Here is a 23,868-nt window from a genome sequence, read left to right as displayed (position 1 = left end):
GCACCCTCCTTTAGTGAGGCAGTAATTGGGCTTTTTGTTTTTGTGTTTATTTTGTTTACATAAATATAGTCTTTTCTAATTTATTTATCACTTCTCCTTTCAAAGATAAAGCATTCATCACTGTGAAACACCGAAAACAGCAGGTGCTGGAAACTGTAGCTGGCAAGCGGTCTTACCGGCTATCTATGAAAGTGAAGGCATTTCCCTCACCAGAAGTTGTATGGTAAGACCATAATTATTTTCATATCAGTTTAAGATATGCTTTCTAAGTAGGAAGATGCAGGAGCTCAATGACTTGAATTCCTGAAAAAATATTGAGATAAGTTCCCCAGACAGCAGTAGAGAGCTAAGAACTATGTTGACTTCTGGGCTGGGAGTGGAGTAGGTAGAAAGGGCTGGAGGGGAAGGGAACTAATGTAACAGGATGGAGCAAGGGCTTAGGGTTTTTTGAGTGCTCATTTACTCACTGTGACTGAATTTCTGCATCTCTAAACCTTCCTATGATGTCAACATCCTTTGAATGGGATATTTTGGGCAATGACTAGGAAGCATCTTGAATATGTAACATGCTCTATTAACTCTGAAGAAGTGGGCCCTTGTAATGAGGATAATAATTCTTTTATTATCTGAAAATAATTCTTTTATATACAGCTGGGTTGAAAGTTCCAATCTTGTTTTAAAATTAAACAAACATTAACAGAGACAAGACTTATTTAGTGGCAGCAGTAGACGAATGGACCTACTTGAACTAATTAAATTTTTTTTGGCTCAAAGTTTGCATAATCAGAAATTCCTTAAGCAGGTTTTTTTTTTAATGCTAGTACAACACCTGATGTAAAACAATGTAATCTGTTTATAATCTGCAGTTATTTTGTTAAATCACTTTTAAATGCCAGCATCTCTGGCTCAAGCCATTGCATTTTAAACAAAGAGTACAGTACAAAACTGATTAGGAAAACAACCCACACAATATAGAAGTGGTGCCATTTTAGGATCTCTTGAACCAGAGCTTATTTTGCTTTCAATATCATATGAGTGTAGTGTTTGTTTTCAGGTTCCTCAAATAGTTCATAGGGAATTAAACAGAAGATTTAACTCTGTGCTATGCCCCTTCACACCATCGCAGTAGAAAAGAGATTTTGTGTTTCATAATATCTAAAAAGTTTAATAGTAAACTTCCTATGAGTGTACATTATTCCTTAACAGAAATTTCATCACTCTAGGAGGTACATTCCATCTTTCAGTGTCTGAAAGTATCCCCATCTATTAAACTGGGCTAATTTCTTCAATAACTAAAGTAGCAAGGACCTAAAACAAACAAACAAATCCATTTTTGAAAATACTGATTTGTTAATAGGAAATAATTTAAATACTAAGGTGATATTTGTAATCACAAAAGAGAGCATACTTATTTTCACTGCTGTGGAACTGAGACCCACTAATAATGAGAATTTGTTTGCAGAACTATGTAACATATGCATGAATATGAACTAATACCATCCCCAACAGTACACCCTTATGCAGAAAACAATCAACTCCTAACAGATTAAAAAACGCTCATTCAAAGAACTGTGCAATTTAATGAAATCATAAAATTTTAGAGTTAAAAGAGATCTGTGAGAAACTCTAGAAAACTTGGGGAAACTGAGGCTCAAATGGATAAGTCAGGTGCATAGCACGTAGTGGCAGAACTAGGTGAAGCGTTCAGGCCTCCTGACTCTCAGTTCTGTACGCAATTGCATGATATCTAGGCATTGATTCTATTTTAAAGTTAAAATTTTTCTTTTAAGTTTATACCTTTTGTTTGTGAGTTTTCTGCCTTAACTATTCTTCTTCAGGGAAAAAATCTTGATAATCTCGATTTCACTATAGCTTATGAAAGGGACAACTGGTGTGACCATTTATACAACTAATAAGAACTCCACATGAGACCACAATAGGAAAGTCTATTTTTATTTTTATCTGGAGAAGTGATCTAGTTGATCTGACCTACAATGGCTCTTGTATTGCTGATGGAGCCTCATGGAAAACTCTGAAAAACATCTCAGATGGAATCAGCCAGTGCTTCTGAGTTAAAACTTAAGTCACAATGGCGACCAGTATCCCTGTGGGTACATTAGAGCATCACTTTTCTTTCTTCCTTCAGCTTACTTCTTCCTCTTAGCTGATAAATATGAAGTGTTTCCCAATCTAAAAATCACACCTGGCTTTACTAAAAAATTAGTGTCTAAATTTTTTACATGAATGTTGAGGACCAAAGGCTTGAAATGTATAAACTTGACCTCACAAATTTTAATGACAGTTTTAAAGTGACATCTGAGAGAAGGTGTGAAATGACTTACTCATCATACTCTTAACCACAGGTTAAAAGATGGGTTACTTGCGACTGAGAAATCTGCTCGCTATTTGGTTCATGGCTATTCATTAATTATCAAAGACGTAACTGCAGAAGACGCAGGGGATTATACAATCTTGCTGGGCATAAAGCAGTCAAATATGTTTAAAAACCTCACCGCAACTCTAATTGTAAATGGTAAGTTTACTCTACATACTTCCTTCTGGTTCTGGTAGGGGTAAAATTAGTGAAAATTTGTAAATCAAAAGTCAGGATAACAACATCAAAGAAAACAAAATTTTAAATATTTTAAAAACCACTTACACCTCCATCATAACTATTCATGTCTGCTTATCTTTCATAAGTAACATGATTTTTTATAATTGTAATCATAATGTACATACCATGGAATCAATGTAATGTTCTTAAAACACTTCTTTTTTAAAAAAAATTGGCATTATAATGACAAATATGAGGGTTTATTTGTGTTTTTTTTCATATTTTTACTTCCCTTATATCAAAATCAGTGAGAATGTGGTCCTTCATGTTGTGGTCCAGGAGAAAGTCATTAGAACAGCTCTTGACCTCTGTCGTGTTCTTCCTCTCCTTTCCAGTGAAACCCCAGATTTACGAAAAGGCTGTGTCATCGCTTCCAGACCCAACTCTCTACCCACTGGGCAGCAGACAAATCCTGACCTGTACCATTTATGGTATCCCTCAACCTGCAGTCAAGTGGTTCTGGCATCCCTGTAACCACAATCATTCCAAAGCAAGGTAGGGACAGTTAGTTTCCTGAATAACTTTTAAATACTTTTTGACACGTGGACTCAAGATTCTTTAATGGACACAGATGGGAGTTTGCGCATGGGATGTGCAGTATATTTAGGGCAGAGGCTTTCCCTGCCTTGAGAACAGGTCGGCAATATCTTTTCTTTTTTCTTACCCATTTCTAGCCATTTCATAATTTTTCTCTCCAGTTTATAAGTTGTAGGAGCACAGGGACAGAATTAAGATTACCCTGTGAGCCATTATTTGGACCTCAGGTTGGAACTCGTCACTCGTTTTCCAATTGAGGATCCCCAGACTGTGGCTACACCACTCCATCAGTTACACTGGTCTTCCCATCTCTCACTTTATACACGCTAGATATGATATGAGGTCTTCCCAACACTGACGATCACTACCTTTCATAGGCTTTGCTCCTGCTTTTCCATCTGTCTGAAATGTACTTCCACCCATTTTCTGCCTCCTAAGAAGTCCTTCTTTATCCTCCAAGGCTCAGCTCTTAGGTCACCTTCTCTGCAGACCCTCCCCACTGCCTCATTCAGACTCCTTTCTCCCTCCTCAGTACGAACAGCACTTTGTTTACACCATTGTTACATCACTAGGTGTGCACACATTTTTCTTTTCTCTAGGCTGTGAGCTGATTGAGAGCCTGACACAGTGGTTGGGATACAGTAGATGCTCACTGTGTATCTGCTGAATGAATACGTCCCTACCCTCTGTTAACTGTGCAGTGTTTCCTTGCATCCTGTTGATGACTGGGCCCTGTTTGCCTTTTTCCCATTTTTGTTTAGTCTAGAGGAATGATACTAATGATAGTTCATGGGAGCTAATTTGAAGAACAGGAATAGAATTGATAGGTGTCACAATAAGATATTGAGACTGCCCAAGAATTATCATTACGCCAAATATTTTCTGTATTGGTTTTAACTCCACTTGCAGAGAGTTTGGGAGAATTGCTATTTAAAAAAACAAAAACCAAAACAAATTAGCTTGATAAAAAGTAACCAAGACATAATTCTAGCATAAACAGAAGTGGCTATTTGGTTTTTTAGATTCTTCCTGCAATTTCAACTCTTCTTCATCTTGTGTTTTAACCTTTGTTTAAAGCATATTATTCTGATAGTGCAAGTTACTGGGGAGTTATGGAATTCCTGAGAAGTAGCTGTTTCCAAAGATATCTAATTTCTCACCTAAGTGTCATTTTCTAAGAATAGAAAAATGGAAAACTTACAAATCTTGAATACCTTCTTTACTATTGTGGATATTTAACCCAAAAGAAAGTGAGATCTACTGAGATTTTATATTATTTAGCTATTTTGGGGGTAGGCATCCATATTAATGGACCCATCCCTTTAAAGCCTTGATATTTGTGCTACCCTAACATGTAAATATATTAAAAATAACTAAATAACTTAAGCTATTAGATTTGGATAAAAGTGTAGAGTTGAATTTTTACAGAGTAACATGGCCTTTGATAGATATTTTTAATTTTTGTTTTGACAATAGCAAATCTAAAATTTCAATTCCATCTAGGATCAGAGCTAGTAACTATCTTAGAAAATAACAATTATGAGTGATAGAACATAATATAAAGTTATATTTGAATAATGCTAACCAAATATTATTAGGGGAATGAAGTCAGCTGAAGTGAAACTTTGTAAACATTAGCCTTCTTTTTCCGAGTTCTTTGTGGTATATAGAGTCCTTCTGTCATGTTATGAAGTAACCTTCCAAGGCCTGTTAAGATGTCTTATCCACTCTTGGAATTCTCTCAAGACTCAGAGCACTGCCTTAAATCTTCAATAAATGCTTACTGACCATCTGACTTATTCTTTGCTAAAGGTGTTCATTTTCTTTTTTTTTTCACCAATCACAAGACAGATCAGAAATGAAAGATTTCTTTTCTTTTTTAATGAATGCTTCATTAAAAAATATATGTTGTTGCTTGAAATTATCTGCTTAAACTATGCATATCCATAAGAAGTTCTCATTTTTTTAGTCAGCAGACTGATTGAGTAGCTTACCTCTGTCGGGCCCAGATTTGGTGCTTGGTGGTTTATCAGAACATTTAACATGGAAGTATTTCAGAAAGATATATGGGACATTTGTGCACTAGGAAACAAATGGAATAACTCTATTTCACCCTGTCGGAGAGATAATAGTTAAAACTGACAGATAAATGAAGCCCTCTTTAATAAATTTTTCAAATATGTCTTTATATAAATGTTCTTTATATAAATGTTCTATGTACTTAGATTATCACTTGGATTCAGTGGTAGACAGGAATTTTAGTTAGTGACATTTGAATAAAGGATGTTCTATTGTAAGAATTTTTAAAATCTTATTTTGAGTTACATAGTAATATATTTGCATAGTGCTATCTGTGCATGATTGTCAAAACAGATTAGGTGATTAATATATAGACATTATTCCTGAATAATTCTTGCTATTTGAAATTTAGGCTCTAGTTAAAGGACATAATCTATATATGGATACAACCAAAGTATTAGTTTAGTTCTGAGGTTAGAATGTGTTTAAGTAGCTCAGAATTATTAATTGGTTTGATTTGGCCAGCTGGTTAATGTACCTAAATTAAAGAGGTTCAGAAAACTCTAATTGTATGGCTTTCTGGAGTCCAGTAAATATATAAATATGTTTTAAAACAATCAAAACTGCTGCTAAACTACTTTATCTTTATGGATATTAAGAGCGACAAATGAATTTAACAAAAATTTCCTCCTTTTAAAAAAAAATTGTGGTAAACTGCTGAGCTACGTTTTAACTGAATAACATTGTGGTTTTTGATTCACCTAGAATTTGTTCTTCTAAAACATAAGGAAGAACAGAGACGGGGAAAAAGCGTGGTTACTTTTAACCTCATATACCTAATGAGCTGAGAAGAAATATAGCAGAATCTTTACCGCTTTTACTTTTCTGCATATTTGGTTGGTAGAGTGGTAGGAGAGCTAGAATATTTCTTTTGAATTCTTAATAACATTAAAATAAATTATTAGCACTGAATGAGGTAGAATTTTGGATTTTTCTCATCCTCAGCAACTGGCAGAGACTTCTAAATAGATACTCCTAAACTGCTCCACGTTAGTGTGGGCATACACCTAGGGGAGCATGCATAAGGCTGTTAAGCTTATAGTACCTTCCACATGTGTGCAGTTTACAGTTTCTGTTCGTATAAAATAAGGATCATTATACACACTTCATAGAGAGAATATGAGGATCAAATGAAGTAAGGTATTTGGGAAAGATACAGAGTGCCATAGAAATGTAAGGTTGTAATTATTGCTTGCATTGGGGTAAACTTCTCTAAATAAGGCTCCAAAACTTTTAAGGAACTTGAAAAGAATTTTCTGCCTACTATAGAGCTAGTTTCACAACAGTGAGAATTTTTACCTAACATTTCTGAGAAATGAACACAAATTGTGGAAAGTAAAATGTGATTTTGCTGTGCTTTAGAAATAGGAATTTAGTAGGTCTGGGCTGTAGAACTCAGGAAAAGATAATTTATGACTTTTCAGAAGAATAAAATAAAGGAAATATAGACGAGTTAGGCAAAAATAGAAGTAAGAATAAACAAAAGTGTGTAATGGGGGAATAAAGCAAGTCTCCCAGTTTGTGTAGCCTGTCCCATTCATTTGTTTCCCATCATAGGAGGAAGTGATTCTGATCTGTGGGTTTGCTAAGGCTGGGGTGGGGCAGATTGGGACCTAGGAAGGCTGACTCTTGCTTGGTGAGTCCACATTAGACTTCTAGAACTTCACCTCCCCTCTGGATTTTGAAGAACTAAGTGGTCTCCTAACAGCCCAGGTCGCAAGGTAGTCTTGATCTCCTAGTCCTTGATGGGCTTTGCCACAGTGCTGGCACAGTCTCATAGGAAATATTGTCTGCATAAGGCTGCCCACTTTAAGGCAGCTGGTCTCTAAAGGAACAAGTAACACTATTGGACTGGAGGGAAGAGGCCCCTCTTTGGGGAGTGGAAAGGATGGATTTGAGGAGCCCAGGAGGGAATGGGGAAAGGACAGTCCTGGCATAATCTGTTTGTACTTCAGATCACCAGTCACATTTTCTCAGGAAGACTCTAAGATGTTGGAAGACTGCTTTTACTCATGCATACTTGAATATCAAAGAGCCCCTCAGGTAACTGCCTGGAGAATTTTATGCCTGAACAGGTCATCTACTCCCCACAAACAGGAGGGTAGTGAGTGGGCTTGTTCTGGGTCATCCTTCTTGAGAGTCTCCATTAACTCAGATCACCTTTCCCATTAGCGTCCAGAGTCTACCTGGTTGTTTCTGAGGTTGTCTTTTCTTCTTTTTAAAACTAAGACCTGCTTTTACAAGGTTGATTGTGTTTGGGTCTTTCCTATAGGGAGGTTTAAGGCCTGCAGCCTTTGATTACTGTAGTTTTGTTTTTAGAGCATACATTTTTTAAATCATAGGCTGCTTTAATTCTCTCTCCCCATCTAACTATCACAAATTATAATTTCAAGGTAATAAATAACGCTGCTTGATTATAATAGATAAAGTTGCAACACATACTATGTTATTGTCCTTTAATGGAAAAGAAGTTAGGTATATTGGGTTCTTTGTGAAACTCTCATTTTCTTCATTGGTTATCTGTGAAGACCAAGACAAAGACGTAGAGAGAAACGTCTACTTACATTACGTTAACATTGCTCACATCTTACAAATGCATTTTGTGTATCATCAATATTCAATCTAATTATACTGTCAACCATCTTCTTATCACATAAATGTTTATTGGGCACCAACCATGTGCAAAACATAAAGGCACACCATTTGTCTTTAGCATTTATGTTTTAATTCTATAAGATTGAACATAGTTGGTTATTACTTATTCTATCTATATATGTATCAGTAGAAGGTCTATTCCACAATCTCACGGATAGATACCTGGGAATCAAGGAAATGGGTTCTATTCTTGGCACAGTCCCTGCCTTCTCTGTGACCTTGGCCAGTTATTTAATCTGTGCTTCAATTTCCCCTTCTGGAAATGGTAAGAGCCGTGCTTCCCCTTTCCTATAACACACAGCTATTGAGTGAAATGAGAAAATCTCTTAAAATTATGGTTTCTTCTTTCAAAAAAGCTTTAAATAATTTCCTCATTGTTGCACATGGCTTCTTATAAATTATAAAGCAATTTGACCTGAGGATTAACTCTGAGGATCAGTGCCAAATTAACAGAAAAAATCAACTATAGAAAAGTAGACTGGTTCTAAGAAAAGTCTTACATGTAGTTATGTATTCTGTGGTACAGAAATGACTCAGTAATTATAACATTAATAAATTACTCATTAAGAAAAAATGCAGCAGCTCCTCCACCATTCATGTCAAACCATATTTTCTTCAGTGCCAACCTGGACTACCTTTGCCAGTCTTACTTCAGCCTATACAAATGAATTATCATTCTTTGCCCCGTTAGCCCTGAAAGCATGCTTGCTTTGTTTAGTCCTTTGCCAGTGAGCCCCTTCAGAATGCGAAAAATGTAGCTGGATTCTCAACTCATGTAAGGTGGAGGGGGTAGCATATTCTTTATTACTTTTTAGCTAAAATGATAGGTTTTCTAAGAAAGACCGAGTAGACATACATGGAATCTTAAAGAACTGCTTCCAAACTCTAAAGTAAGGCAGATCTGGAGCCTCAAATAATTACACGCTTTAGAAGTTTAATAGAAAATAATATTCCCTGCCACACAATTTGATGTTCCATTTCTGCAACACTCTGCATCTGCCCCAGCAGCAGAGGACTGTGGGGAGTCTAGAGAAAGCTGAGCACTCCAGGACTAAGTGTGGTTTGCTGGGTTTGTGTACGTGTGTGTGTTGGCGGAGGGGTGGGGGTGGGGGGGTGGCCTACAAAATAAGGGAAAGCAGAGGCATCTATGAAGTCTGAGAAGAGCTCGCCTAATTGCATCTCTCTATTGTTTACGTCAGCAAATTGGCAAAGAAAGGAAGGCCTGAATCATTAGGGATGTGTTAGGCATAGATCATTTGGGAGAAACATAGTTTTGTGCATCAGTGGGGTATGTAAAATTAACAAGACAAAAACAAAACAATTGTTAATGGTAGTTAATTAGAAATGTACTCAAGGACCCAAATTTAATTGACTGCCAGCATGAATGTCTATTATTTTTATGCTGAAACAGTTTTATGTCCCATATTCTATTTTCTATCTACAAAATGAAAGTTTGAACAATTTAAACATTAAAAAAGTCAACGTTTCCTGGGGGCTAAATGTAGGTCAGAAGTCAGAGGGAAGCTGTAATTTAAGACCTCATCTTTTGGAAATATTATCACATACTACATGTTTTAATGTTTACCACACTCCTCTTAAGTATACATACAATTTGTATCCATGTGTCTCTTGACATATATTCTGTGCAGTGTGTGTACAGATATGCAGACTCAAACCAGGCATGCTACAGAGAATTTTAATTTGCCACCCAAAACCTTGAATAAAAATGGAGACTTTAAAGAAGACCACTTCACCAAAGACCACTTTAGCAGGACTTTGAGCTTCAACAAATAACCGAATAAATCTGGTCATCTTACATAGCATACTTTCATCACAAACCAAAAGTGAATGTGCACTTACTAATGAGAAACTTGCTCTCTGTTATACAATTACTGGATGAGGAAGTGCATGCTGCCCAGTGTGAATGTTCAGACAACAGCCCTTATTAATATTTCATACCAAGTCCTGAGAACAGAGCACAAGTTCATTTGCCAAATGCCTCTTTGCCACTTTTCTATGCCTTATGAGATTTTCCTCTTTTTCCCACTCTTCATAAAGTAAGTCTGATGAATAATCGTTTCTAATGAATTAACTGTCTCCTGTAATTGCTATCAAACATTTCATTACGTGTTTAAATTAAACCAAAAGGCTGAGTCATAGGAAGTCTATGCTGGATGGTTTTTATAGGGATCTTTTGAGCAAAATTCAGTGTAGCTTCCCAGGAATAGGAATAACAGAAGAAGGTAGTGACACACGTTTTGGGAAGATTCCTTAAGAAGACTGGCAGAACCTCCCAAATTTTATTTGGCCATAGTCACAGATTTTTAAAAATTAAATGAGCATTTTCATTACTGAATCTAGAAATTAATGTCTTGACGCAAGATCCTTAGGTTATACGTAAATACGACAAATCACTCAAACATGCACCTATTCTTGGAAATCTCCATTTCAGTTATATCTCCATTGACTTGGTAGACTGTTTCTTGAAATATGGACTCTAGTCTGTGGTTTTAATATAACTTCACTGCTCTTTTAGGTGAAAAAGTAGAACCTGGGAATTGAGAAGATGGAAAGGGTGTGATGGATTTACACTATGGCCCAGGTAGTGCCTTATAGTGAGCTCCAAGTCACTAGACCTTGTTTCTTCCTACTTTCTCTAGAAGCCTCATAGGAGGTTTTATCACTTTGAATGCAATTGTCTACTTAATGATAACAGCTGTAATAGATTTAATCAATGAGCCCTTTCCAGTGCCAAAGTTCTGTCCATCCCTTTACGTACATTATGCCTAATCTGGACAACAGTTCTACATAATGCACATAATTTCCCCATAAGGAAACTGAAGCTCAGAAAGTTATTTCTCAGGTGTTTTTGGATCATGGAATAAAAGAGGTTGGCATTTCAGAAGGTTACTTTTCATTGGTGTCCACAAGGCTCCTCAAAGTGGATCCCTGTGGGTTCCCAGAGGAAGGAGCATAAATCCTTGAGGGGATAGGTTTGGCCTACCCTATTGGGTTTATTCTTGTCACCAGTGATCCCACAAAGTCCACCTGTTGAGTTAGAGTTCTTGAGTTAGAATTGAACTGAGATTGGGAGAGGAAAGGAGGAGGTTAGCACAATCGGGAGAATTTGACTCAAATTTCACAATTTCTTTAGAAACAAGTGATGACCTGCACATGGTTCGGGCCCAAACCTGCAGGTGGGAGTAGACCCTTTGAGGTGGTATAAACCCCAATGGGATGAGCAGGTCTAAATAAGACCAAGCTCAGGAGGATGTCAAGTCAAACAGCTAATTGGCACTTTCCCCTAAGAGTACGGTCCCTCTCTGTGACTTTCTCATCATGCAGGGGTATTTGATTCTCTTGCAGGAAGTCTCATTCTCTCATTTATTGTTTGGGATTAATTTTATGGATCAGCATTCAGTAAGCACTCAGTCCTCAGTGGGCCTCACAGAGCCCGTAGATGTTTAGGCAAGAGACACAGGAGATTAATCAAAGTAGATGAAGGAGAGGTCAAAAGAAAATAAAGGAAAAAGCATAAGTGCTTACAGTTGATGAGCAGATGAAATGGGGACATGCAGCCTGCAAATTTTAGCCTCAGCATGCCTTGATTTAGTCACTTTGAATGATTAATTCACTTAGAATTTAGAAACTTGAGAGATAAAAAAGAGCTTGTTTTACAGATGAGAAACTGAGGCTCAAAGATAAATAATTATCCTTTACCTCACAGCTAGTTAATGGCAAGCCCAGGAGTAGGCCCAAGTCTCTGGTTTCCTGTTTATTCTTATTTCCACCATAACATTATATTGAGTCTCCATGGGAGGTGCTCATAATCTGGTTGAATAAATGAACCAACATGGTTTCAATGGATGCTGGATGAGTACTGCAGTTTAGGGGAAGCATCATGGAGGAAGTAAGATCTGAGTCCCGTAGATGATGGTAGGTATTGCACTGCTAAATGGAAAGGGAGAGGGACACAGAGGTAATAGAGTGACATGGGGATAGGAATGGATTAAGGAGTTGGAGAGAACATGCTCGAAGAGTAATTTGGCTGGCTTATTGGATTTTGGTTGAAAAAAAAAAAAGAAAACCAAAATTTGGAAAGATAGTTTTGGACCTGACATGGAATTTCTTGAATGGGGGCTAAATAGTTGAGCCAGTCAGTCATTCTGCTTCAGCTCACCTTCCCTGGCTAATGCCTAGGTATTCTGCTATCTATTGACCACAGGCACATGCTGTCACTGTTATAGATGGACAGACTTTCACAAACTCATTGTGGTGGTCTTCTTCCTGTGGCATGTCTTCAGCATGTGTTATGTGCATTGTATCCATGAAACTCTGCCTTCTGTGTCTGAAGATCAAGGCCTTAGAATCCAAGAACTTGGATTTCTACTCAGGCTTTTTAAAAAGTTATATGGGTACATATTATCCCATTTTATTAGGCCTGTAATGTTCCACATGCCTTGTCCTCATTATTGAAAATTATGTGATATGATAACTGATTACTACCTTATCGAGAAATCCTCTCTTGTGAGTGTGAAAAAGTCTTTGGATAAGTAAGGTAAGAAAAACAAAACTGGGTATTTAGAGACTACTTAGAGCCAAATAGAAGATTATGGTTAGAAGACTGTATGGCTTAGCATTTCTATTTTTATTTTCTTTATAGATGAAATTTATTAAGAACTTATCAATAGGATGTTAATTGCCTCATATGTGCTTTATATGTATTATCTCATTTAATTATTATAGAACTTCTATGAGGTAGATACTATGATTATTACCATTTTCTAGATGAGGCACAGAGAGTTCAAGTACCTTGCAAGAAAACCAGTTCTGGTTGACATGTCGGAGATTCTAAATGAGTGGCCTTCTAGCACATCACCAACCAGGCACTTCACTTGTCACTACTAGGATTGGTTCTTTAAGAACTACTTAGACATTAAAAGGAGTCATTTCAAAAGCTCATGATCCATAAAGCAAATATGTCTTGAGAAGCCTGGGTTATGACACCAAGGGCCAATTTTTTTTAAACGATAGTTTTCCTGTTACTGATTTTTTTTTTTAAGATTTGCCCTGAGCTAACATCTGTTGCCAATCTCCACCTCTTTTTTTTTCTCCCCCACAAAGCCCCAGTACATAGTTGTATATTCTAGTTGTAAGCCCTTCTAGTTCTTCTATGTGAGTCGCTGCCACAACATGGCTACTGACAGACGAGTGGTATGGTTCCGTGCCTGAGAACTGAACCTGGGCTGCTGAGTTGGGGCATCCTGAATTTTAACCACTAGGCCATCAGGGTTGGGTTCTTGAGCCAATTTGAAAAGGGGTTAGGATTCAAAAAGGCAATACAGTTTAGAGGTTAAGGACATGGGCTCTGGAGCCTGAATCCTGGCTCTGCCACCTATTACCATCTACCAGCTGTGTGATTCTGGGCAAAAGAAACCACCTCTCAGGATCTGAGTTTCCTGATCTGTACCATAAAGATAACAGCACCAACATCACAAGGTTGTTTGGGGGAATTAAATGAGATAATATACATGAAGTACTTAGCCCAGTGGCTAGTGCCTTGCAAGTGCTAAGTTTGTTGCTGAAAGTATTTTTCAGTATTTTTAGGTTGCTCTGGGACTGCCCACGGCAAAGCAACTTCCTTCTGAAGTGGTATCATATACATACTGATATCCTGTGGAAGCTAATGATGATCTGACAAAATAATCCATGCTCTTAGGAAAATCTTCTCCCAGGAAACATAGTTACATCTTTGGACAGGTTTTCTGACTATGGTGATTTACTCCAAAGAAATTAAGATGGGACTGGAATTGGTAGAATTTTCAGATTATTTGGGAAATTAGAGGAGTTATCCTGGATCTACTCGAGTTGTGAATTCTACCTCAGCTATTCGAATGCTCATTGACCTAAATCTTGTCCAGCCTATAGTAGCATATGGGCTCTTGACATTTTACTGGTTTGTGCTCAATTGTATTCTGATATTTTTCCATGTATTTGACTTGTCTCTTCAATAAACGTATATATTCCTTAATAACAGAAGGAACTAAATGTGGTACTTCTTTCAGAGGACATGATTTTACTTCTTAAATGGAATATATGTGAACAAATTATTTTTTATTTGAATAAAATGAGGCTAGTAATTATGGCCAATATTTCTGCCTACACTTGAAGAAAGAAGAAGACCATTGCTGGTTAGTTTTCTATTTTCTATTAGACCAGAAGATGCTCCTTCACCTGTCAGCATCATTGCCTAAGCTGAAATTGTCCATGACTGTCATTCTGTCAGATACCGATAATGCGGTGATGAGTTTATCCAGGTCCCAGGCAGATCCTCTGTCTTCATCAATACTCCTCATGGTGAACAGATAGGCACAGATGGTGGTGACATAGTGCTTAGTTGAGGGGGTATGTGTGAGGTCATTTGAGGGTCAGAAGTGCCCCTTTTTTCAGCACGTTTGAGGTAAGTGATAGATGGCAGGGTTGACACCTGACATGAGGTTGAGTCCACATCTAGTCAGGCCATTATCAGGATTCATTCTTCTCACCAGGCAGTCAACTAAGCAAGACACACATGTGCTCTTCTACTGTTACCAGGTGCTTGGGCCAGGCACTGAGGTTATAATGATGAATAAGACATAGTCTCTGCTCTTAAGTAGCTCTCAATCTAGTCAGATAATAAAATGACAATAACATTAATGATCTATCTACTGTGTGCCACGCACTGTGCTAAGCATGCTACACAAATTAACTCATTTATTATCACCGTAACGTTTGCTGATGCAAAAGGATCTTCTTTAAATTATTTTCCTTCTGTTTGTTTTTCAACCCCTATAATAAAACTAGTAAGATACTGTAATATGGGATAACTCCTTTTGAGCTAGCAATTTTAAGAACACATCCATTCCCAAAGAATTCAAGGTGGTTCACAAAAAGCACAATAAATAATTGAGCAAATCTGGATGAAAGGAGAAAGTGAGGTAAGACTAGTGTGGAGGTATGGCTCATGTGCTTTACTTGCTAGTTGTCAAGAGAGAGAAAGAGAAATGAAATAGATATTTGCAAGATCAAGGGCCCATATGATAAAAACAAACTGAGATCTGAGAAAAGTGATTTCTTCTCTCATGTTCTGAGATGTAGTAGACAAACTCCTCATCCCCGTTCTATAAAGTGAGTGTCACAGGACTGGTAATTATAATATTCCCTCACTGTTGACCAGTGGCACAATACCAAACCAGAATTTATTAAAAGTGATTTTGTGGGCTAATATGACCCAACAATTTCATAACTATTCAAGGGATTGAAAAGACTGCAAGTCTTCTGAGCAATTTTCTATGACTATCATTCTCATAATTGGGCTTTTGCTACCCAGGGTTATATAACTAGAAAGTTATAAAATCATGATTTGAACTCAGGTCTGACTACCTCTAGAATCTACATTCCTTATGCTAAACTGTGATTCCCTACCCCACCCCCGAAAGCTTTCTGGGTGTTTCAATATTGACCACTATATAATATGTAATCTGCTTGCTTCCTTTTCATGAGAACAAAATGTAACAATAGCTTGAAATATTCTTCATTGAGTGATTTGGAGTTAATACCTTAAGATTCTTTGAATATATTAGAGTAAAGGATATTATTTGCAGCCACTCTTAACATTTCCCTAAAGATTTCTTAGTTACCAAATCACCTTTCCTCAGCTGACCAGTCTTTCATTAAGAAGAAAAATGAGTGTACAAAAGAGGTCTTCTCTTTGAGGCCCATACCTGGGTGTAACCAAGTAAGTATCCACCCTTTTAGCCTCCCAGTCACCCTGGTGTGGGGTTATAAGGATTCCCTGGTCTTGGCTCAGATTCCGTAAAAGAGCGAGAGAGTCCGAGTCAAGGGTAGGGGGAGTATTGGAGCTCCTAGTGGAAGCAAGCAGGAAAGAGAGGAGGAAGGAAAGCAGAGGCTGGGAAGGCAGGCCTTGTTCTGAGTGTGAATGGACCACCGGGCCCTCAAGAGCAGGAAGCAGTGCAGGCCAAGACGCTCACGGAAAAGCTCTTATCTAAACAGAGGTGGCCAGGACGCTGGATCACCTCCACCATTGTCCACGGAGCTGACCCAAAGCCTTCAATCTCTGAAAACTCTTCTCCACTCCGCCCTCTCCATTCAGACAAGAAGTAATTTTCAGTATGGCCTCCAAGGCGTCACAAGGTCTCTTACTGCGCAAGAAACTCACTCCTCCAGCATCCCTTCAGCCTGACCCTGTGACCACCCCAAAGGCCGAGGCCCTTTTCCTGGAGCAAAAGGAGCAGGAACCATTCTGTCTAAACATTCCTTCCAACTCTGCTTGCATCCTCTCTCATTTGTTTTAAGAAAATGTGAGAGGAGGGGAAAAGATAGTGTTTGCAGATTCTATTAATCTGATGGTTCAGACACGCTATCACTAATGTTTTGACACAACACCCACAGTAGCAGAAGAAAGTTTACATCAGGCCCATCTACAGGATGGCGCACCACAGTGGGGAACCAGCCCTGGTCATGCCCTCTGGCAAGGTTCCAGGTGGTCTTTGTTTTCTTTTCTATTTTTTTAAAAGACATTTTACAGCCTTGACTTCTTCTTTATTACTGCTCTACCTCTTTGTTTCCTAACTTGAAATGATTCCATATTCTTTACAAACAGATTCTAATCACAGTTAGCACGTGCAGTCAAATCCCATTAAACAGATAAGCAGAGTCCACACAAGAAGTCTTCAAATTTCATCATCCAAAAAAGAAAAAGGAGTGAGAGGGAGATTATTCTCTGTCTTGCAATGTGGTAGAACTTTCTAGAGTATCTATCCCAATCAAATGTGCTTTAATTATAAATTAATATATGCATACATTCCTAGGCAATGGCTCAGGCTCAAATAGACAGCCACTGGGTGTTGGGGTACTCAGCTCGTCACTGCGCAGCCCCCCTGCCCCAGAGGCCCTCTTTAAAATTGGCGGCCTGCTATAAAGGTGTTGAAGTTTGTAATAAAACAGGCCAGCTTCATCCCAGAACAGGTCCAGGAATCACACAGACCAAAGTAAGTTAGCAGGGAAAGAAAAGGATTGTGATAAAAGTTGGATTTTTATTTTGTGGCAATATTTTTAAAAATGATAAAATTTATCGGCCAGTAGAAAGCCCATGGTTCCCATAATTTTAACATCAAAACATTTTTATGACCAAAACTAACCAGAATTTATGTCAAAAAAGTAATTATAAGGGGCTGGCCCAGTGGCATAGTGGTTAAGTTCACACGCTCTGCTTTGGCAGCTTGGGGTTCATGGGTTCAGATCCCAGGCAGGGACCTAAACACTGCTTGTCAAGCCAGGGCTGTGATGGCATCCCACACACAAAATAGAGGAAGATTGGCACAGATGTTAGCTCAGGGCCAATCTTCCTCACCAAAATAATAATAATAATAATAATAATTATACAGTATTCCTCTGCCTCTTCCTCTTTACCAAAGGAACACGTGCTTCTTCTCTCTCTTAAAAGCTAATGTTTCATTTCTCTTGGTGTCTGACTTTGTAGCAGTTTTATTCCAAGGACTCCCAGAGTTTTCCTCTCTTAACGTGTCTCTGAGCCAGGTGTACCCTGTGAAGCATAGTGGTAGAAGTTTGGGGAGGTTCCTTGGGAACAGAATTCATCCCATGTGATGGATTGAGCTTTGGTGTGGTAGAAACATTTTGGAATATCTGGATTCTAATCCCAGGTCTGCTACTTTCTGTGATCTGAGCAAGGCATTTGATTTTCCTGGGTCTCAGTTTCCTTATTGAAAAGGGGAATCAGAACACTTGTTTCATTGGGTGACTGTGAGAATTAGTTGAGCTTAAAAGTGTATGACTCCTGGCCCGGCCTGGCACCTTAGCAGCAACTCAGTAACAACTCCTTTCCCTTCAGTCAGCCAAGAGTCAGAATTTAGTAGAACAGAGCTTTTGAAAGAAAGATCAGCTTAATATCATTTATTTTAAGGTGACAGGGTGTCCTAAAAATGATTCATCTTAAGACTCAGGCTGTAGAGTAGACTTTCTAGAATTGGGGTGGTTATTAAACTTGCTGGAAATAATTTATGAAATGAAAATTTTATGCTAGATTACTACAGGAGTCTTGGGTACCATAATAGGCACCAAACAGATGGGCAGTTTCTAGAAAGGCTAAATGAAGGGTTGAACCATCTCACCCAGTTCTTCAGAGCCTACTGTTTTCTCACACGAAAAAGCCATTTCAAAGAAAACATACTAACCATCAGTGCCTAAAGCTCACCCAGCTGGATTCTCCCTACTAATTCCACCAGATGCAAAAATCCATCCTCTAAGGAAAGGAAATGGCCAGTTTGCATTTTAGATAGGGGGAGCGGAAAGGCAGGAAGAATGAAGAAAGTCAGAAAATCAGAGTTGTTCAAAGCCAGCACTTAAGAAAAAGCAAAGGTGAACACAAAAGGGTGCCTTTGGCTGCACACCGTGCATTGTATTTCCTGTGCTGAATTTGCCAAGGTGAATGGGAACTGGGTTCAGAACTGTGGATGATAAAGTGAGTTCTAATATAAACCGTAATTGCAGACCAGGCACACACTGAGCACTCAATACACTTTGGTTATGTACGATGAGAGTTGTTTGCCAAATTCTGGAGAGAAGCTGTTATGTAAAAAGGGCTAAAAAAGACATTAAATCCCCAACACAGTGATGGTATTTGTGTAGTGAATACTTGAGAAGCCTTTTCTTACTAAGCATAATAATTTTGTGTTTTATGATGGTAGTACATAGATATTATGTTACGTATGGTATGAGGGTTGAATGCATAGATTCTGGAATGAGCCAGAACTGAGTACAAATTCTGCCTCTGCTACTCACTAGCTGTTCAGCCTTGGGTAATTTACTTAACCCATCTAATCCCCAATTTCATTATCCATTAAATGGGGGATAATAGTACCTACTTTGTAGGATGTTGTACAGATTAATGAGATAGTGTAAATGAATCACTTAGCACAGTGCCTAGTGCATAGAAGATAAAATCTTTATTATAGCAGAATACAATATTGCATAGTGTGTATTATAATTATTATAGCCTTTGTCTAGTTAGCTTGCCTGTTGGGACCAGCAGTCAATATTGTCAAGATGATAGGTTTGACTCCAGTGTTGGCTTTGCCTTTTTCTGTGTCCCAGACTGCCTTCATCTGTCTTTGGTCACAGAGGAGCTAAATATTTATGAGTGTGAAGGGAACAGGGCAAATCCATCACCACTACAGGAAAATCTACCCAAAGCATGTAGGTCAGTAATGGCATCTCCATCTATGGAGGGTGGTGTTCTCCCATTATGTGAGAGAAGAAACCTGGTAACTTAGACCAGATGGGAGAGTCTCACAGATGGTTCCTACTTGGAATTAAACAGACTGATGTGTCACATGTAGGGTCTCAGCTCCATGTGTTGGAGGCATAACTGCCTGATTTCTTTTAATTTATTTATATCAATCTCTAGTCCAAAACTAATTTGTTTCAACTCCAGGGCAATAGACAGCAATGACATGGAGTACACTCTTACCCCGGAAATTTTTTTTTCCTCTCAATGGTTATAAATACCTCCATGCTATTGTACTTGGCATGTTGTATGCAAATAGAGGTAGGAGTCCTAAAGCTCATTAGGAAAGGGACAGAGGCTTGGAGCATAGAGAGGACAGCATGGAGCTGAAGCTGATAACAGTGGCCTTGTCCAGAATAGTGCATGGGAGCTTTCTTATCTGCCTTTGGCAGGAGGTGCTGTGGACTTCCTGTGCGAAATCAGGAGTGAACGCTGCTTTCCTCTTGTTGTTCAGCTTCCTCCCCCCTCAAGACGGTTCCCAGCACAGTGATTATCTCTGCATCTTCAAACATGGCACAATCTACTTCCTTAAGAGCTTGATGTATTCTTAAGGCTTAGGCAAATTCCCCTCCCCCTAAATCTCTTTTCAAGTGCTGTTATATAGTCAGGCTCCTAAATGACATTCTATTTTTACGGTTCCAATTACAAAGAAGGAAAAATAACAGTCCCCAAATTAGAAAAGAGCCACAGTATCTGTCGTTTTCATTTGGAGGGCCTTGCAGTAAGTCTAGCCTATAGTTTCCATACTAGGGCTTGTGCCATCAGTAAGCGCCCTTAGAGTTATGGGGGTGGGGGTTAGAGGTTGCCAGCCCCGTGTGAACTCGGATGGCACACTGCATTTCCCTTGGGAAATGCCTAGACTTGTTTTACTCTAACGTATTTCTTTGCACTTCCTGAAGACCAAGCATATGAAATTAAGATCTTTGTCTAAGACCTCCCTTATCTTTTTCACTTCTCTGGGGAAAAAAAGAATGAAATTAAAGGTTTCTCTTCCAGATACAAGAGAACTTCAGCTGTTTGATGTCACAATACCAAGTATACGTGCACATGTCTAACATAGGTGTACACGTGCACATGGTGTAACCATATGGAATAAATCCCCACATACATGTGAGGTATATATATATTATATATAGTCATATATTTCTGAGTGTGTATGGAAGACGTATGGTCAAATAGTAGTTCAAGGTATAGATGTTATAGTCTAGAAAATGGAGAATACTAATAATGAAAAATAGGGCAAAGTGACTTTTATATGATTTTCACACTTCATCAATAAAATATTTTACATAAAGGAGAAAGTGATTTTTCTTTGGTTCGATTTCCTCTACTAATCAATAAGAGTTAAAATGTTCACTTATTTTACCTGATGATTACAGGAATAGCTAGGAGAAATAGCAGAAATTCCTAAGGAATGATCAGTCCTTATTAGTTCTTTTTTATTTTAAATTTTATAATCTAACTATAAACACCAACACTTTAATCTGATATATGGACCAGGTACTAACACCACCATGGAATTATACTAATTCTCTTAGGTGTAATAATGGCGTTGCTGTTATATTAGAAAATGTGTGTATTTTTTAAGAGAGACACACTGAAATACGTAGGGGTAAAATGACATGATGTCCGGGATTTGCTTTAAAAAACATCACAAAAGGAAAAAATAAGAAGAAATAAGGGATGGATGAAATAAATGTAGCAAAATCTTGACAGTTGTTAAATCTGGGTAATGAGTACATGGGGATTTATCACACTATGTCTCTGCTTATCAGTGTGTTTAAAAATGATACTTAAAACAAATGAAAACTCTTACTAGAAACAACATGTCAGTACCTCATGCTTGTGTGTATGTTTACAAATGTTTAAGGAGTGCCAATTACATAATAGGCCCTTGCTTAACCGTGAGGACAGAATGAATAAGTCGATGGGCCCTGTCCCCCTGTAGCTGCCAGCCCAGTGAGGCCTCAGAAGATTTACATGGAAACTCAGAAGGTGGTGAGTGCTCCGGGGGAGGACGTTATGGGGCAGTGCACCCCCGGAGGGGAGCCTGACCCAGCAGATGTTATAGTTTACGTCTAGAGACCTTTCTCAGCTCAAGGACCAGAGAGGAATGATCACAGAACTTTCTTCTGATCATCACAATCCTTTCCACCTTACCTTTTTCCTCACTTCTTTTATCCTCTCATTTTCATCTCACATAAGTCACTGCTGCCCTTGGCTACTTAAGTTAAGATCAACCTCTCATTCTTTGTGGAAACTGGGCTTTAAAGTTCCTCCCAGGTTGAAAATCTCCAGAATTTGACCAAGACATGTACAAATTAGAGCCCAGCAAGTTTTCTGCTCACCACAAATTCTAGTCCGGAAGGTAAGAATACAAAATGATTCCATGAAATGCTCCCAGAGCAAGCAATCATAAAAATAACCACTTTCCTGCACTTAAGGACTCACTCTTCGGGCTGGGAGGTAGGAGGAAAGCTGCATCTACAAGGGGGATATAGAAATAAACATCATCAGCACTTAAGGTAATCACGAAGCAGAAGAGATGGCCAAGGGTGGCTGCAGGCACTCAAGCCCGGCTCCCATGGGCATCCATCTCTCCTCACCTTCCCAGGCTGGCAGAGAAATGCGAACCTTGGAGCCCACAGATATCTTTTTGAGGTACCTAAAATATCTCTTTGTATATTTGCATTGTGTACCAAATATAGCCATATTTAAATCTCAAAAGGCTGCTTTAAAGGAATCAGTATTCATTTTGTCACAAATAGTAGAAAGCAAATTACCTGCATTGTAATACATGTGGTATAGTGCTCAGCTCTGGGCAGGTCACTACCTATTGGGGCAGGGCGTGAAAATATAAATTACAGTACAAATTAAGGTGCACTTGCTATAGGCTTATGGAGTGGTTCAGACCATCAGAGCTGTGAGGTTCACAGTGATCAGATAAGCCACTCAGAGAAGATCAGGTCACAGGGTGGTGAGGGGGTGTCTAGTCAGTGGTGACTGTGTGAGTGAAGGTGAAGGGATCAGGGTGCACATGGCATACACTCTGTGATACGCTCAGAAGAATTCCTTACTTTTCTCTGGCGTCTTTAATTTACATAACTTCTCCAAGTAAAACTTTAAGTCATTTAATGCTTGTACAATGCTGTGAGATTAATAAGGCAGGTATATTTTATTCTGGTTTTTCAGAAAAGAAAACTTTTCATACAGCTAGGTGAAGTCAGGGTGAGACTAGGACTCAGGTCCGCTGGCTCCTGTTTCAGTACTCTTTAAACTAACCAAACCAAAGCACGGTTTGACTAGGACAAAAGGTTTCTGTAGGGGTAAGGTTGGAAAAGCAGGAAGGGAATGGACTGTGGATAGCCTTGATGTCAGACAAGGAAGCCTGGCTTTCTTCACTGCAGTTGAAGCTTTTGGAGCAAAAAGGATTCCATTAAAAATACAACATTCAGGGGCTGGCCTGGCGGCAGCTTTGTAAGCTGTTGGAGCGGGAAGCCAGCTGGCAGCCAGGTCAGTTAGATACCACTGCACTGCCCAGGTCACAGTGGTCTCAAGTGTCCTTTTTGTTGTTTGGGTTTTTTATTCATATAGAATCTAGGAAACATAAAACATAATAAATGATCAATAAATATTTACACCAATGATTTGAGTACCAAACCATATGAAAACAGAAGCCTACTTATAGAGAACATGCTAACTTCCAAATGTAGGTCAAAAACTCTCTTTAAAATGCTATTCTACTAGCTAGTTAAAAATAATAAGAGAGACTTCGTGGACTTTTAGAAACAAAAAAGATCTTAAAAGATAAACAACTTCAACACCCTTATTTTATAATTAAACACTTGAGGCTTGAGAAGTTAAAGAGCTTGCCACAATACCCCAAAACTTGAAAAGAAATACACTGAATTTAGTAACTGCTCCATGATGTATGTTTCCATACACACTTAATTAACCCTGGAAAAAATTAGCTGTATAATGGAACATTCTGATCAAAAGTCAGCCTTTTATAGATGTGAAATGCTAGTATTTCCTTGAGGTTTCTATTCATTAACATAACTTTATATTTTTTTCTGTGTTTGCATGTTTCCTCCACTAGGAACTAATTAAAATCTAGGTATCAAATTTTCTTATTTATGCATTTTTATTTAATATTTAACATTTAGAACAGGAAGAACATATGGAGATACACTGGTGTGTTTTTTTCAGATCAAGCAAAATATATTTGCTATTTTTAAGTTTTGAGGATGGATGTTGGGAAAAAAAATCTAAGGAAAAGAAGAAAATGTGTGACTTTGTTATCTGAGGTCTTATCCAATGACTTTGATTTCACCTGTCACCATGGGCTGTACCATGCTGCAAAGCAACATAGTGATGACTTACTTTTTTTTAAAATAGGTATGACTTTTGCTCCAAAAATGAAGAGTCCTTTATCCTGGATCCTGACAGCAACATAGGAAACAGAATTGAGAGCATCACTCAGCGCACAGCAATAATAGAAGGAAAGAATAAGGTATTGTTTATAAAAATAAGCACTGGGATATTTATTCTAAAAACACACACTCAGCTCTCATTCTGGGTTTATTAGAACCAGAAGTAATTCAAATGCTCAAACAGA

General features: G+C 38.3%; 1 protein-coding gene across 2 annotated transcripts in view; it reads left to right on the top strand.

Annotated features, from left to right (window-relative positions):
- Positions 1-23,868, top strand: part of FLT1 (fms related receptor tyrosine kinase 1) — a 172,131-nt gene that overhangs the window by 54,757 nt on the left and 93,506 nt on the right. For both annotated transcript variants that reach the window (XM_014843830.3, XM_044777363.2), the window contains exons 8-11: positions 106-223; positions 2,364-2,533; positions 2,950-3,109; positions 23,649-23,763. In XM_014843830.3, the coding sequence (XP_014699316.2) occupies positions 106-223; positions 2,364-2,533; positions 2,950-3,109; positions 23,649-23,763 (563 nt within the window). The remainder of the gene's footprint in view (positions 1-105; positions 224-2,363; positions 2,534-2,949; positions 3,110-23,648; positions 23,764-23,868) is intronic.

The sequence above is a fragment of the Equus asinus genome, chromosome 11 (genome assembly GCF_041296235.1).
Source record: "Equus asinus isolate D_3611 breed Donkey chromosome 11, EquAss-T2T_v2, whole genome shotgun sequence".
NCBI classification, from domain to species: domain Eukaryota; kingdom Metazoa; phylum Chordata; class Mammalia; order Perissodactyla; family Equidae; genus Equus; species Equus asinus.
The sequence above is the reverse complement of the archived record's forward strand: the minus strand, read 5'-3'. Positions and strand labels throughout refer to the sequence as shown.